The following is a 17,832-nucleotide window of genomic DNA, read 5'->3' as shown; positions in this document are numbered from 1 at the left end:
GTTCATGCCGTGTCTTCTGTGAGAAGCATCGAGTCGTTTCCTGCTTTGGAAGTATTATTCTCCCATGGATAATTCCCTGTGTATTCACCTTTCCGTGGTTCCCTGTTTGAATTACCTGTCGGCATTTTTGCCTGGTGAGTTCTTGGACTACCTGAACATTAGGTATTTACTGGACTCTGTTTTTGTTGCCTACTGGTTTGTTGCGTTTGCCCTTAAAGGGGATGTCTGAACAATTGTATTTATAGGGACGCTGTTTTTGTCACCTGCAGGTTTGTTTTTCGTTGGACCTTAAGGCCGCTTTCACACAGGGGCTGTTTGGTCCGGACTTTCGGACCAGAATTCGATAGTCCGGTTTTTCGGGTCTGTGTGAATGCGCGTCGAACTCGGTCCACGGACCAAGCAGGCGAACTCTAGTCCGCCTGAAAACGTAGGTCTCGGTTCGGCTTCAGCGGACCAAACGCGAACCAAATATAGGAAGTGATTATTATTACCACTGCTTGCAGCACTCACTGCAAAACAAGCACACTGCATATAATCTCTCTATCTATCTATCTATCTATCTATCTATCTATCTATCTATCTATCTATCTATCTATCTATCTATCTATCTATCTATCTATCTATCTATATATCTATCTATCTATCTATCTATATATCTAACTGTGCATCTTGGGAAGAAGGAAGAAACACGCGGCTTATTATTATTACCGAGGCGCACGGCATTAATAATGGATCAATGCCACGTCAATACTATTATATTATTATTATTGGTCTACAAGTTGTTTAGCGAGAGGATGGTGATAATGTGCTTCAATAGAACAATGGATCAATGCCATGTCAAAACTCGCTCCGCTGATCTGGAGGGCTCGCAGACAGCACACACAGACACACACACGCGCGCGCGCACACACGGGCTTGCAGCCACACACACATTTCCACTGTCCAATAGACAAGCGCCCTTTTCGACCGCGTGACATTGTTCAGAAGGTCTCGGTCCGCTGACAGATTTCTCTATGTGAACGCAGGCGAACCAAATGAAGAATGCAACAATGTTGCAACTTCACCCCCAGAACCGCACCGAGTCCACCAAAACTATATGTGAAAGCGACCTAACTCTTTCAGCACCAGAGGCCTAGAGCATCTTAGTTCCTACTGCGCCACCACTCTAAGAGATAGGGCTGCGTGGCGGTGTTTGCAGGGCTATATCTATATTCTATATTATAGCTATGGATACAATACTATGGGTCATTTGACATCAACTTTCCATCGTTCAATATGTGAAAAATAATGAAATTTTTTCATGTATACGTTCGCGTGTTATACCGTGGTGAATATAAGTATCGTTTCAGAGTGATCCTGGCTAATTCCAGGAAATGGCGCTATGGAGCAATACGTGAATTTTACTAAAAGTGTTGCCATTGCTCGCCTGGACACGCTACTATTTCCAAATCAAATGTATATAATAGGTATATAATAGGTATGTTGATGTTCATCATGAATGCATGAAAGGGGTGGGGGGGTCGTTTTTTAATGCTTTGATCGTCACCAACAGCATACGTTCTGGAGTATGTTACACATGGTGCTAGATGCTAATGCTTGGGAGTCAAACCATGTTGTCAATGGACTTAATGAGTACGCCTTAAAATATAGGAAAAAATCTGGAAATGCCATGCCACCATCTGCTTTATTTCTCTGTGCGGTGGATCTTTTTATACGTGGTGGTTTGTTATTCCAAATAAATTTGTATGTGGAGGAGTGTAATCTTTTCCAGTAACCCTCTGGAGGGGGTAACGGTAGCATTGAACAGAAGAAGTTGATTTTAGGTAGTACATCCATCTTAACTATTGATATCCGTGCTTGTACTGTGTTCTTAAGTTTTGCCCATCTATCAAGGTCGTCTTTGATTTTGTTTTGGATTTTTGTGTAGTTGTGCTTCACCGTTTGTCTTATGGTAGGGAATATTTCCACTCCCAAGCATCTGAAATGTTTTACCATCGGTATCTGTCCTGGGAGGGTTGTATCTTTTTTTGCAGGGGTGTTAAGTGGAAGGAAAGCCGACTTCGGCCAATTTATCTTAAATCCCGATAAATCACCAAAGTCCTCAATCAACTTGAGCAGATGAGGCAATGTGGTGTTGGGGTTTTTCATGAACAATATTACATCGTCCGCATATAAACAAATTTTTTGTTGTGTGCCCTTGATTACGATAGGTTCTATGGATTGGGATTGTCTTATATATTGTGCTAACGGCTCTAATGATAGATTGAACAGACCGGGACTAAGAGGGCAACCTTGTCTGGCTGAGCGCGATACCGGAAAGATATCGGAGATGATTGTGCCTGTTATAATCATGGCCGATGGGTCTTTGTATAATACTTTAATCATATCGATGAATCCTTTTCCTAACCCCATCCTTTCTAGCACTGCCCACAGATACGACCATTCCAGCCTGTCAAAGGCCTTCATAGCATCCAGGGACAGTATCGCCTTAGGTATGGTATCCTCTTTGTCGGCATCAAGTACGTGCAGTATACGTCTTATGTTCTCAGTGATCAGGCGGCCTCCTATGAAGCCAGTTTGGTCCGGGTGAACTAAAGACGTCATATGCTTTTGTAATCTGATGGCTAATACCTTAGAGTACAGTTTGATATCTGTTCCGAGGAGGCTTACAGGTCTATAACTACCGCTCTCGTTGGGGTCTTTGTCTTTTTTAAGGAGGACTGTTATGAGTGCAATATTGTCGGTTTTATGGAAGTTCCCCTCTTTGACTGAGTATAAGATCATATTTAGTAATAAGGGGCCAATTATGTCCCAACAAGAAAGGTACATTTCTGATGGGAAACCGTCTCTTCCTGGAGCCTTACCACTTTTCATTGCGGTTATGGCCATCTTGAGTTCCTCTAGTGTGATCGGTATTTCTAACTGTTTAGCGTCATCCTCTGAAAGTTTAGGGAGAATAATTTGATTAAGAAATGTGTCCATTTTGTTTTGATCGAAGGTCATTTCTGATTTATATAAATCGGAGTAGAATACTTTGAATGTATCGTTTATTTTTACCGGATCTGTTACAAGTACTTGTTGTGCTCTAATGGTAGTTATATCTGCAAATGTTGCATTAATTCTTAATCGCATGGCTAATAGGTGGCTGGGTTACATCGAAGGCTGCGCTAAAATCAAGTAATACAGTACCAATGAGCTTTGAGTTGTCCATAAAGGTGAGCCAACTATCAGACATTTGAGTGATGGCGGTACAGGTGGAATGACCAGGCCTATACGCATGTTGGAATAAAGTAGTTAAACCATTAGCAGATAAATAGACTTGTATTTGCTCATACACAATTTTTTCCAACAGTTTGCTATGTACTGGCAAAATGCTGATAGGCCTGCTATTGGGACCACAGAAAGTTGCTTTTGTGTCTTTCGGTAGTGGGATGATCTTTCCCTCCTTCCACAATTTTGGACACACGCCACTAATCAAACATCTATTAAAAATATGACAGATTGGTTTCGAAACATATGCCGCAGATATTCTTAACAACTTGCTGTCAAGGAGGTCAGTACCAACAGGCCCGCCAACAGGTAGAGAGCTCAACAACCTTTCAACCATTCCAGCATAAATCTGGTGGAATTCAAAAGTGCACATCTTATTATTCATGATGTGCTTTATTTATTTATTTATTTATTTATTTATGTATTTATGTATTTATGTATTTATGTATTTATTTATTTATTTATTTATTTATTTATTTATTTATTTATTTATTTATTTATTTATTTATTTATTTTATTTTATTTTATTTTATTTTATTTTATTTTATTTTATTTTATTTTATTTTATTTTATTTTATTTTATTTTATTTTATTTTATTTTATTTTATTTTATTTTATTTTATTTTATTTTATTTTATTTTATTTTATTTTATTTTATTTATTTATTTAAACGGATCCCCATTAGCTGACACCTTAGCGGCAGCTATTCTTCCTGGGGTCCAACAAGATACATACACAAGATAACATACACCTAGCATATATCACAAAGACAATTAATCATAGAATAGAGTAAAAACGTGTATCATAGAAAAAAAATACATAAAACAGGAGATTAAAAAACAAGAGATAAAATTCAGTTATACCAAAATAAAACTATTTATCAGGGTGTGCATGTATTCCAGCTGTGCTGAATACAAAATGTTATTGTGTTTGCAAGTGTAAATAGTGTTTAAGATTTCTTTTAAAACTAGCCTTTTCTTTGATGTTCCTAACATCGCTGGGAAGACAGTTCCATGATACTATCGCCCTATAAAATACTGCCCTTTTCATAAAATTAGACTTAGGTAGAGGTAAATTAATCAATCCACCTCTTGCCCCTCTGGTTGAATGTGTGTGAGTACTTGCGATGTACACAATGCAATTATACAGGAACTTTGGAGTTTGAGTTTGAGTAACTCTGAAAATATGTAATTAAGTTAGCAGATAATCTTACCTTAACACTGAGCCATGAGAGACATGCATGCATGTCAACTACACTAGCCCTAGGTGAGCAGCCTAGGACCAGTCTAGCTGCCTTGTTTTGAGCTACTTGTAGTTTTCTGAGTAGACCATTGGATGCAGATGACCATACTACAGAGTTGTAGTCTAAATGACATAAAACCATAGATCACACAACTTGACGAAACAGCACTGATGTGAGATAAGGTGAGCACTTCCGTGTGACTGCAATCGCTCTGCCCATTTTGGCAACCACCTTGTTGATGTGATCGGAACAAGACAATGCACCATTGCACCATCAAGCCAGAGTCGTAAAAGCTTCACAGTCTTTACCTGTCCAATGGTTCTCAATCTGTAAATTAAATTTTGGATTGTGTGATAGTCTATAATTAGAGCAGAATATTATGCACTTTGTTTTTGATAAATTAAGTATAAGTTTATTTGATTTTATCCAGTTATATATAATGCTCAGCTCACTAGACAGAACCTGACTAAGCTCTGTACATGTTGCAGCCGCATAATAAATAGTGGAATCGTCGGCATACATTGTCAAATTAGCTCTACCAATTGCAAACGGCATGTCATTTGTAAAAATTGAGAATAAGAGGGGTCCTAGGCAACTTCCTTGCGGGACCCCGCAGTCCAGGGCCCTACTGCTCGATAGAGCCCCATTAAAATAAACTCTCTGCGACCTGGCCGACAGATAACTCCTAACCCATTGGATTGCAGAGGATTTAAAACCATAGCACACAAGTTTAGACGTTAAAATGTCGTGGTCGATTACATCGAAGGCTGCGCTAAAATCAAGTAATACAGTACCAATGAGCTTTGAGTTGTCCATAAAGGTGAGCCAACTATCAGACATTTGAGTGATGGCGGTACAGGTGGAATGACCAGGCCTATACGCATGTTGGAATAAAGTAGTTAAACCATTAGCAGATAAATAGACTTGTATTTGCTCATACACAATTTTTTCCAACAGTTTGCTATGTACTGGCAAAATGCTGATAGGCCTGCTATTGGGACCACAGAAAGTTGCTTTTGTGTCTTTCGGTAGTGGGATGATCTTTCCCTCCTTCCACAATTTTGGACACACGCCACTAATCAAACATCTATTAAAAATATGACAGATTGGTTTCGAAACATATGCCGCAGATATTCTTAACAACTTGCTGTCAAGGAGGTCAGTACCAACAGGCCCGCCAACAGGTAGAGAGCTCAACAACCTTTCAACCATTCCAGCATAAATCTGGTGGAATTCAAAAGTGCACATCTTATTATTCATGATGTGCTTTTTTATAAGCACATCAGAGTTAGAATTGACAGTACTGTCCATATTCTCTCTAAGTTTAGAGACCTTGTTGACAAAATAATCATTAAAATAATTTGCGATCTGAAGTGGCTTAGTCAAGTAGACTCCATCTGATTCTACAAAAGAAATGGAGGTCATCTTTTTACCCATGATTTCCTTCATTACATTCCATAATTTTTTACTGTCGTTACCGCTTTCAGAAATTCTCTTTTGATAGTAGGTTCTTTTATTTATTTTATTCATTTTGGTTACCTGATTTCTTAACGTACAATAAAGTTTTCTGTCAACAGAAGATCCAGAAAGAGCAGCAACCTTTTTGGCCTTGTCCCTTTGAGCCATCAAGTTCTTCAGTACTATATCTATCCATGGCGCACATTTTGCTTTAGCCGTGAATTTCCTTAAAGGTGCTATGCATTATAAATGTCATTTTTCAGTCTCTAGCATTGTATTATAGTAATAGGAGTTCGTATAAATGTGTTTTTGGGCCTAAATACTATATTGGCGAATTCCTCAGCTACAGCCCATCCCCTCTTTGCCTCTAGTAAATCAGGTCATGTTGATTTGACGACCTGGTGCACGTCACAGGGCGCTGTTTATAGCGCACGGTGATGTGATTGGCTCTGTGGTTTTAGTAATGCCCGCCTCCATTCTTGCTACCTGCAGGGTGGAAGGCTTGTCCAGAAGATCACTAATCAGCTGAAGCCTGATGCGGTTCCCTCGGTCTTCGACAGACAGACCGGCGTTAGCTCTCGGGACTCGGGAGCGATCGCTAGCTACTTAGCACCAGCCGGGGCCGGCGTTAGCAACCGGGAGCGTCGTTGAGCATTCAGCCTGCTGGCTACCTAGATCCACTTCAACCAGCGTCGCGGAGCATTCAGCCTGCTGGCTACACAGCTTGTCGGTGTGCTAATAGCCTCTGCAAGCTAACGGTAGCTGGCTCCAGGCTATTAGCACATCGACAAGCTGCTGGAGCTCCCGACGCTCGGCTGGTTGAAGTGGATCTAGGTAGCCAGCAGGCTGAATGCTCCGCGACGCTCCCGGTTGCTATCATGTGCAGGTCCTCTTCTCAGACCTGTGTGGCAAAGCACTGCACACGCATCATGCAAGCTACACATCGCTGCATGTTGATCAATGGTGGCCCACTCGGTGCATCACAGTGGGCTACTATTGTGCTAACAACAACCGCGGTGTCCGGCTTGTCGGCCGGCATGAGTGCTCGATTTGGGGTGGTTCTCTCCTCCTTGTGTGCCCCCGTTCTCGCGGGTGTCCTGCCGGGGAGCTTGTGGACGCGACAACAGCGGCGGCCGTAGCGTTAGTTAGCTCATAGCTATTGTGTACCACTAGCGTTACGGCGGGCTCGAGCACCCTACGGCTGCCGCCGTTGTCGCGTCCATGGGCTCCCCGGCAGGGTACCCGTGGGGACGGGGGTGTACAGAGAGGAGAGAACCATTTTGTGTCGGGCGTGCATGCCGGCCAGCGAGCCGGACGTCGGGATATGTTGTTAGCACAATAGCTACCAAGCTAAGCTATGTTAGCTTCTAACGGTGTATACACAATATGTACAACGACACAATGATTTACATTATTACAAATATGGTAACGTGGTTGTGGCTTTTACAAATAGTGGTAACATATATATAGATAGACAGTACTGCTACATCTCTATATTTATGACATACCATATTTGTATGTAACCTGAAACCTAATCTCTGACGGGGAGATGGGCGGAGCTATTTGGTGGGTGGCTGTCACTCAAAGCATTCTGCTAGTATGGTTGGAGCCAAGCCAATAATAGCCTGCTTTCATGAGGCTGAAAAATGCTGGTTTTGAGTACAAGATTAGAAATATAAAACAATGATTATTTTTGGAATAAAAATTACAGATGTGTTACATAGACTCACAGGAAGTGTGTAAAGTTGCCCAAATAGTGCTAGGAATAGCAGTGCATAACCCCTTTAATGGTGCATGAATGTTCACAATTTTCATAAAATGCTCCATAAATAAATTCAAAGAGATCTCAGGATCGTCAATGGTGCATACATCAGCCCATTCAATATTCTTAAGATCTTCAAGAAAAACATCTTCATTAAATTTCTTATATGCTCTAGAAATTATAATTTTGGGACAGACCCTAGGTAGCTTAGTTCTCCTGGAGACAGCAACTAAATGATGGTCACTGAAGCCAACTGGGACTGAAACGGGTGAAGAGCACAGATCGGGAGTATTAGTGTAAATGTGATCAATACATTTAGAAGTTTTAACCCCAAAATTATTCATGGCAATTCTCGTTGGTTGGAAGATTTATTGCAATAATCAACAGGTGTCAGTTATGGTTTTGAGCCTGTTCTTCAGAGGACAGTTTTCAGAAAGCCAATCAATATTAAAATCACCAAGACAGTACAACTCTCTATTTTCCTCTGTGGCCTTGTCCAACATGTCACACAAGTTACTTAAATACTGTATATTGGCACTGGGCGCCCTATAACAGCAGCCAATAAGTATAGGTTTCAGGTGTGGGAGTTGCACTTTAGCCATATAGCTTCAATATCATTTATCATTAAATCCTGCCTAAGTTTCACAGGGAAATGTTCACGAATAAAAATTGCCACACCACCACCAAACCTGTTTCTATCATGTCTGTAAATTGTGAAACCATAAATCTCAACCTCAGAATCTTCGAAGGAGCTGTCCAGATGAGTTTCGGAAACTGCTAGAATATCAACCTTATTTGACTCCAAGAATAGAGCAAGGTCATGAATTTTGTTCCTCAGGCTACATATATTAATGTGAGCAAGGACTAGGCCTTTCGGCAGGTTGACTATGGCATCCATAATAAATGGTTAATGTGATAAGTGATAATAGATAAAAATAGTGAATGTAACATGTCTTCTAGGATGGATGATCACTCTTCGGTCTTGAACCCTGTGGAAGGCCCACTTGATCAGGGGCAGGGACCCCCAGAGTTGACTGGGTGGGCACTCTGTTCCTCTGATGTCGCCTGGGGCTTACTGAGCGCCCCTCCTGTCACACCATGTTCACCTGCTGGTGGCCTGCTGGCCATCTCTGGCATGGCACCTGCTTTGGTTGAGACTTGGAGGCTTTGTTGTTGGCCAGGTGGCTGTTGAATATCTTCCTGGTCATCAGCCCGCTTCTTTACTGGTGGGCTGGTCCCAGATTCTGAGCTTAGTGATCCAATTTCCCTCTGTCGCTTCGCGCTTATGGCCTTTGCAGATTGGAAATAAGATCGAATTGATGATGGGTCAACTTCTGTCTTACTTCCAGAAGAGTTGGGTCGTTGACTGGTTGTGCTGGTGTTCTCTTTGACAGTTTTGTCCTGACTCTCTTGGTCTCCTTCTTTTTCTTATTCTTCGGTTTGTTTTTCTTCTTGGTCACGTTTGTAGCTACAGTAGGGACCTCATCTCCTTTCCCCTCCATGGTTTGAGATGCAGTCACCTCCTCCATCTCCTTCACCTCCTCCATCTCAGACTCCCCTTCCTCACTCTCGATTGGCTCTGTCACATCTTCAGAGGGGGGAGGTTTTTCCACATACTTGTTGTAGGTCTCCTCAATGACTCTAATCGACTCTTCAGTGGCTGGACTGTATTTTGGGTTACGTTCACTGTCATGTGTCGGCTTGCCATGCTGTTGTATGTTTATCTGTCCATAGTAGAAGACCTTAACCCAGTGTGTACCCATCTTCACAGACGAGGAATGTTCTTGGAGGGCATGGCTTCTATGTAGACCATCCGGTCTCCATTGGAACAGTTTGTCAGCTGGTTGTTGTATCGAATCATTCGTTTCATGACATTGCCCACCATCTTACACCCTCTTTGACTCAAAAACTCAGTCACAATGCTATCATCAGCAGATTCAGGTAGCTCTTTAATGTTGATCTGAACTGCATTCTGATTAGCCAATGCGTGATTTAAGGCTAAAAGGGTTGTCATCTTTCAGGTCAATATGTATTTCACGAACCACGATTCCTCTCATAAGGAGTTTGGCTCTTGCTTCTTTATCACGCAGGTAGATACGCCAGAGTGCTCCAACTCTTTGCACTGACCTGAGATGATTTGGGTGGACCTCCTGTATGAGGCAGTGGTAGATCTCTCCTTCTCTCACTGGTTTCTTGATGGACTCATCTCTTCTTAGGATTTCCCTCTCCATAATGAAGACAGGGAGGATTGCTTCATTTGTCAAGTTGCGCCCAGCCACCACACTCCATGTGTCCTCTTTGGCTGGGCCCGACTCAGCCATGTTGCCTTGTTTGTGTCACCGATGTCTGCCAGATAACGTTCCCTCCAAGCTGCCTGGGAGAGCGGCAGGAAGCCGGCCAAAGACACGGATATGGGTCCCATATGACGCGTCTGAGGGAAAAACCTTTTATACCTGCTCTGTATAAAAGAGAGGAGACAGGGAACCCCCAGAGAGACTTCCCACGTGAGTAACAATTTGAAAAGATATATGTAACATTGAGCTACGTAACCAAAAGCGCAAGACATATGCAACAGAGCGCAGAGCAGAAAACTTTTGTTTAAGTTCACATGCACCGCAAAACCCATCTTGTCAACAACAGAGGTCCACAACATGGAGCCTGAAAAGAACTCACGGAAGTCTCACAACCAATAGAAACGCGCCCAGTGACGTTCTCTATGGCGGGGGGAATTCCGTGACCCACCTGGCCAAAAAAGGCGTGGGACCAGGGAACTCCCTACCCCCCCCCCCCCTCTCCCTACCCTGTGACGCGCTGACCAAACAGTGCGACAGGAAGCCCGAAGGACAGAATGCCCAACCCCCTGACCAATCAGAAAAGAGGGGAGGAGGGGTTTATCAGTTCACCCCCTCATGACCCCACACCCCGGATACGATGAAAAACAACCAGCAGCGATGATACCCGCATAGCCAGCATGCTATATGAAAAGCATATATCCACAAGGATAAGCTAAACCAATGCATGCCAGCCACAGACGATAACTCGTCTGCGAACGGGTTTTATATACAAGGCTGTAGGCTCATGTGCGAACACGACACCTGTGTTTCATGTTTTAAGAAAAAATACATACGTTTAAGAGAGGGTCAAGACCTCGGTACAAGCTACATATATGAGCACTTCTGTAGGCTAACACTCCAACCAAGTTGTGGACTCGATGCCATGTTTCCAATGTAACAGAATACACACAACCCCCTCAGACAAATGTCAAAATTACCACCATAAGAAGAACACAGACTTCTTCATGATGAGGGAAGAAAAGTCTTTCGACCGAGTGCTAGCCACAGGCTAGCGACCAGAACGATTTACAAGAAACTGTCCTACTCTCCTAAACAACACACAACCCCACAGCTAGGTGAGGGTTTATACACCGTATCCCCAATATATAACAGTGAATAAAAACACAGTTTGTAACAAATAAACAGTCCCTCACCAGGAGGGACCTTTTATTTAGTTAACAAAAATCATATGTTGGGGCAGGGAAGGGAACAGTGGTAAACAGGGGAAAGTCACTAGTGGTGCCTGCCGCGTGCAGCACGGTGCTTGCACCCACGGGGAGCCCGCCCGGAGGGACGGTTCTGGGGCGTCTGGTCACGTTGATCCCTACCGTCACCTCCGGGCGTGGAGCGGCTGGCTGCGGCAGACGAGGCACTCCCTCCACTCCTGGCCTTCTTGGACGAAGGCCCAGCAGCAGTGGTGGTGGTGGCGGCGGCAACGGTCGCGGGCCTCTGCCGGCGTTGTTTCCGTCGGCCATCACCGGTGGCATCGGGTCGGGGGAAATGGGGTTGGAGCACAGCGTATCATGAAATCATATTTCAAATTGCATGTGTCCGGATGGCAGTATTCAGTACTGTATCTACAAAACCTTCTGTTTAATCATCTTCCCTTTATTCATTTGCTTAGATTTGTTGTACACGTGATCTCAAGAAGGTGGTGAATGAGCTCAGTGGCAATTTTTCATGTCTGGTAAATTTGAGCTCGGGGAACTAGGAGTCAACACCAGTCTGTGTGACTGGATCCTGGACTTCCTGTCGGATCGACGCCATGTGGTGAGGATGGGCCCTCACACCTCCGCCCCCCTGACTCTCAACACTGGAGCCCCCCAGGGCTGTGTCCTGAGCCCTCTCCTCTACTCACTGTACACCTATGACTGCGTAGCCACGCACAGCTCCAACACGGTAATTATATTTGCTATATTTGATAGGCCGAATCACCAAGATTGACGAAACGGCCTACAGGAGAGAGGTTGACAACCTGGCAAAGCGGTGCCAGGAGACCAACCTCTCCCTCAATGTGGAAAAAACTAAAGAGCTGGTCATAGACTACAGAAGAGAGGGATAGAAGATGGACCCCATCACCATCAACGGGGCTGCAGTTGAGAGAGTCAGCAGCTTCAAGTTTCTCAACCTCAGAGCGCTGAGCAGAGTCGTGAGGACAGCTAAAAAAATCTGTGGATGTGAGCTTCCCTCCATCCAGGAAATATATCATAGCCGGTGCATCAAAAAAGCCCGGAAAATTATCAAGGACCTTAATCACTCCAATCATGGACCGTTCCAGTTGATGCGGTCTGGAAAGCGCTACCGCAGCCACACAGCCAGAACCAACCGGCTGAAGAACAGTTTTTTCCCCCAAGCCATCAGACTCGTCAACAGAGCCCATTGACGCCCCCCTAATACCCCCCACCCCCTGGACTACACTTGAGAACAATGCTGCTGATGATAAAAAACTTTATTTACACACTGCTAAAATTTGCACCTTGCTCATTGCACATCACACCACATTTATTTTGGAACTGTACATAGCCATTTTGTTATTCAATTTCATAGTATAATATCTACATACTGATCTGCAATGCACACTTTTTAGAACTGTATATAGTAATCTTTATTTTAGTCATCTTATTTTATTCTATGCTAAATGTATTGTATTGCACTGCACAATTTTAGAACTGTATATAGTAATCTTGTTTTAGTCATCTTATTTTATTCTATGCTAAATCTATTGTATTTTATTATTGGTTTTTAATATTTTATATATTTGGTTTATTATTGATGTTAATGTGCAATATTTTATTATTGGAAGCTGCTATAGTCGGTGGACCACAATAAATAGATTTTCATTCTTCTTGCTGTAAAGTACTGAAATAAGTGACAATAAAGGAATCTGAATCTGAATCTGATCTGAATTTTAGTATGGTGTTATTCACCATCAAAGATGAAAAAAGAATTCTCCTTTGGTTCATTACAATTTACTCAAGCCTAGTAACAGACACAATATTCCTGACACTTGGAATACATTCCCTGAGATCCATAGATGTCCCTAGATACCAAGAACATGCAAATGGACCTTGTAGAAGTGGAGTAATCTTCCATTTACTTAGGTATGTATTTTTAGGCGGATTTTCAGAAAATAGGGCTAGGGCTTACATGTCAGTACAGTTACTTTTTAATAATGTGAATTGCTCCACCATTTTTCATCAGATTGCAACGTCGTTTTTGGCTAGACGTTCACAGAAAGGTAGAGAAACTAAGTGTCTTCTATTTTATGGCAATAACGTTCAGGTTTGTTCGCCCCGTGAGATATGATCCTGAAAAAAAAGAGAACGAAAAAAACTTGATTTTGATTGGTACTGGCATGAGCTGGGAAGTGGAGTTTTTTTTTTATTCGAAAGCCCATCGTAAGCACTTGGTCTCTTCTCTCAAAAGACTACACTGAAGTTAGTGGGCTGAGATTTCTATGAACTCATATTTCAGCCATAACACTTAAAATCATTGGTAAACAAACGTAGTGCTGAAAATATACACTTTGACTGCTGTTTTGACAGGGTTAGCGTCTTTACTCTTGGCTATATTTAAAAAAGAAAACGCAACATTAATTCATAAATTCTTTAGAGATGGATTAATGGCGTGATGTCAATCTCATACCGGACCACTCGTTAATCCATATAGGCTATTAAAACACAATTTATGTTCAATGCATATAGGCTATTAAAACATAATATGTCCGGGCGGCCGGGTAGCGCAGCGGACCAAGCGTCTGTCTACCACCACAAAGACAGTGGGATCGAATCCAGCTGTGGTGCTTCCGGGTTGGCGACCATCCATACTAACACAATTGGCAGTGTTAGCGGGTGGGAAACCCGGCGAGGGTGGGTCCTGGTCGTTGTAAACAGCGACTCCTACAGTTCGGTCGGGGCGCCTGCACAGCAAGGGAAAGATCTAGGAGAGGTAGTGTGACCTTCCACATGTTACACTCTCCCAGTGAGAGTCCGCGCTGCCAGGTGAAAAGAAGCGGTGGGCTGGGTACACATGTATCGGAGGAAGCATGTGATAGTCTCCGCCCTCCCGGACCGACGGTAGGGGGTAGAGTGCACAACGACCAGGAAGGGTATTGGGAATTGGCATAACGACTAACATTGGGGGGGGGGAGAAAAACGGAAAAAAGATAATTAAAAAAATTTAAATAAAATAAAAAAGAACACACATAGCTATTACCCTAGCCATATTTTCAGAAAATTCGCCAAAAAACGTAGCTACTTTTTTGGCATATACATAAAATATAGCGAACGCTATCCACAAGCACATGTGAAGAAAACCCTAACCCATTTGACCAGAACTGCGACAAGGGTGACTCAAGGGTTAAGGGGTTAAAACACATGTTCAATACATATAGGATATTAAAACATATATGCAATACATATATTGAATAGTGCATTATATGATAACATTTTCTGGTTCTGGTAAGGATTCTGCCAGCTGAAGTTGAAGACTTTCCAATGCATTCACTATGATCACAATTGGAAGAGATAAAGCAGCCATGGGCCATGTGTTTGTTTATGTCTCCTTGCTGCCCTCTAGTGGTCAGAAGATGATTATTGCAGATTTTAACTTACTATTTGTTGGTGTTCTTTTTTGTGTTGATTCCCAGGGGCGCCTTTTCGATTGTACGCCGATGTGTCAAAGTAGTGTCGGCGCAAGAGTATGCAGCCAAGATTATTAATACCAAGAAACTCTCTGCCAGAGGTAAGTGCGGTACCACCACCGCCACTACTACTACTACTACTACTACTACTGCTGCTACTACTACTAATACTGCTACTATTGCGAGGAGCATCCAGCTGCAGCCCGGCAGCCTAAATATTAAAGGCAACCAACTTGTGTCTAGCCACGCCCAACTTGCGTCTAGCCACGCCCCCGCGGCAGCATTATGCAGCAGTAATCCCCCCTCTTTTAACATCGACAACTAGCTCAACTGGTTCGATTCCCTTCAATTTTTTTTTTCTTTTTTTAACATGCATTCTTTCGCCAGTTAAGTTTAGGCATGTTAAGTTTAAGCATTGTTTCGGAGTTGGTTAAGGTTAGAAGGGTTAAGGTTAGGCATTGTTTGTCTTAGAGAATGGCAATATTCTTTCAGAGTTGGTTAAGGTTAAGGTTAAGGTTAGGCATTGTTTCGGAGTTGGTTAAGGTTAGAAGGGTTAAGGTTAGGCGCTGTTTCGGAGCTGGTTAAGGTTAGAGTTTGTCTTAGAGAATGGCAATATTCTTTCGGAGTTGGTTAAGGTTAAGGTTAGGCATTGTTTCGGAGTTGGTTAAGGTTAGAAGGGTTAAGGTTAGGCGCTGTTTCGGAGCTGGTTAAGGTTAGAGTTTGTCTTAGAGAATGGCAATAGACAGCCTATTTCCGCGCTGCAGCTCTCTCGCGCTGCCGCGGTCACATGGGCGTAGTGGCCAATCAGAGAAACGCTAAACACAAGTTGGTTGCCTAAAATATTCATGCAGCCCGGCAGACCATACTGGGCTCCTCCCACTGCCACACTCTCAGACCCCACACTCTCAGACCCCACGCTTTCAGGCCCCTCTCTCCCAATGGCTGATTTGGGTCACAAGACCGTCACAGGCCCGCTCGGCAGCGCCACCCACCCAATGGCTGAATTGCCAATGGCTGAATTGGAGTATTGATTGATTGATTGATTGATTGATTGATTGAATACTTTATTAACAGATTGCAGAATGGGTACAGTACAGTACAGCTCAATACACACAATTGTTAAGGGGATGCAGACCAGAGAAAGACCTCAATGCAGTAATGTTACATTTGTGACATACAGTAAATATATACAAGGGGGAGGGAACTGTACATTTATGATGAATTGAAAATGGGGGACCCTGATGTAAACAAGACGGAAGTCTTTCTCTGGTCTGCATCCCCTTAACAATTGTGTGTATTGAGCTGTACTGTACTGTACCCACATGGTACTACATGGTACTACAGGGTACTACATGGCACTACATCACACTACATGATACTACAGGGTACAACAGGATACTATAGGGTACTACAGGGTACTACAGGGTACCACAGGGTACCACATGGTACCACATGGTACTACATGGTACCACATGGTACTACATGGTACTACATGGTACTACATGGTACCACATGGTACTACATGGTACTACATGGTACTACAGGGTACTACATGGTATACATGGCACTACAGGGTACTACATGGTACTACAGGGTACTACATGGTACTACATGGCACTACATGGTACTACATGGTACTACAGGGTCCTACATGGCACTACAGGGTACTACATGGTACTACAGGGTACTACAGGGTACTACATGGTACTACATGGCACTACATGGTACTACAGGGTACTACATGGTACTATATGGTACTACAGGGTCCTACATGGTACTACAGGGTACTACATGGTATACATGGCACTACATGGTACTACCTGGTACTACATGGTACTACAGGGTACTACAGGGTACTACATGGCAATACATGGCACTACATGATACTACAGGGTACAACAGGATACTATAGGGTACTACAGGGTACCACAGGGTACCACATGGTACCACATGGTACCACATGGTACCACATGGTACCACAGGGTACCACAGGGTACCACATGGTATACATGGCACTACAGGGTACTACATGGTACTACAGGGTACTACATGGTACTACATGGCACTACATGGTACTACATGGTACTACAGGGTCCTACATGGCACTACAGGGTACTACATGGTACTACAGGGTACTACAGGGTACTACATGGTACTACATGCATGCATTAAAGCGTTCCGTCTCCAGACGGATTTCAGTCTTTTTAATTTTTTTTTCCGTCAATTTGATTTGGAGTCTGACGGAATTGGCTACCTGGTATTATGATTTGTAGATGCGTAGGGCATTTTGACCATTCTAACCAATCAAACGTGAGCTTGACGCACACACGCTGCTCACAGTGCCCTCCCCCTCACAGACCTGTCTTGTCACAGACTCGTATCATTTGCACCGGAGATAGCAAGCGTGCAGGTTCTCTTTTAACACCACTGAAGCATTAAACAATGGCCCAGTAAACTATTCACTTTAGTTTACTACACGAGGCGTTCTCTAACGTTATCTAGCTGGCTAGCTGATAGCTCATAACATAATTGAAATTCGTTTTGAAGCTGTGGCTAACGTTAGCTAGCTACCGATCTTCGGGTGGCTAACGGTTAGCTAACTAGCAACTGTAGCTTGCTAATACGCACTGTCCTGGCTGGCTAACTTTTATTTCGCAATGGAGTGGAGCTAACTAACTGTACAAATTGATGTGATTGGCTGAGACTGTACGGTTGGCTGCCTGGCTGTTGTGGATTTGGGTAGCCAGCTAGCAGCTAACATCAACTCAATGTCAACACTATGTTGACACTGAGCGAGTTTGCCGACAGCAATGTAACAAACAATATGGTCCGTGCGGAACCATTATCCCCAACACATAGTTATTAGCTAACGTCAGCATAATAACGATAATGGAAGGAGTAAGCCGGCCACTAAAAAGAAAACACATGCAGTGTTCTCAGACGAAAAGGATGAGCGGCACCACCCAACAAAAGAAAGTTTCGAGAGGAATGGAAGTTTGAAGATAGCAGTGTTTCAAGAGACTGGCTAGGCTACAGTATGATGCGGGGGCTGTAGACGGTGGTGAGTTGTTAACTTGTTCCGCAACTATGTCAAAAAGAAAAACAGAAACAACACATTTGTCAT

General features: G+C 43.1%; 1 protein-coding gene across 1 annotated transcript in view; it reads left to right on the top strand.

Annotated features, from left to right (window-relative positions):
- Positions 1–17,832, top strand: part of camk2a (calcium/calmodulin-dependent protein kinase II alpha) — a gene marked incomplete at both ends in the record, with an annotated part of 226,637 nt that overhangs the window by 16,911 nt on the left and 191,894 nt on the right. The window contains one exon of the mRNA XM_084320467.1: positions 14,715–14,809. Coding sequence (XP_084176593.1) covers positions 14,715–14,809 — 95 coding nt within the window. The remainder of the gene's footprint in view (positions 1–14,714; positions 14,810–17,832) is intronic.

The sequence above is a fragment of the Notolepis coatsorum genome (assembly GCF_963971535.1).
Source record: "Notolepis coatsorum genome assembly, chromosome: 8".
NCBI lineage: Eukaryota > Metazoa > Chordata > Actinopteri > Aulopiformes > Paralepididae > Notolepis > Notolepis coatsorum.
The sequence above is the reverse complement of the archived record's forward strand: the minus strand, read 5'-3'. Positions and strand labels throughout refer to the sequence as shown.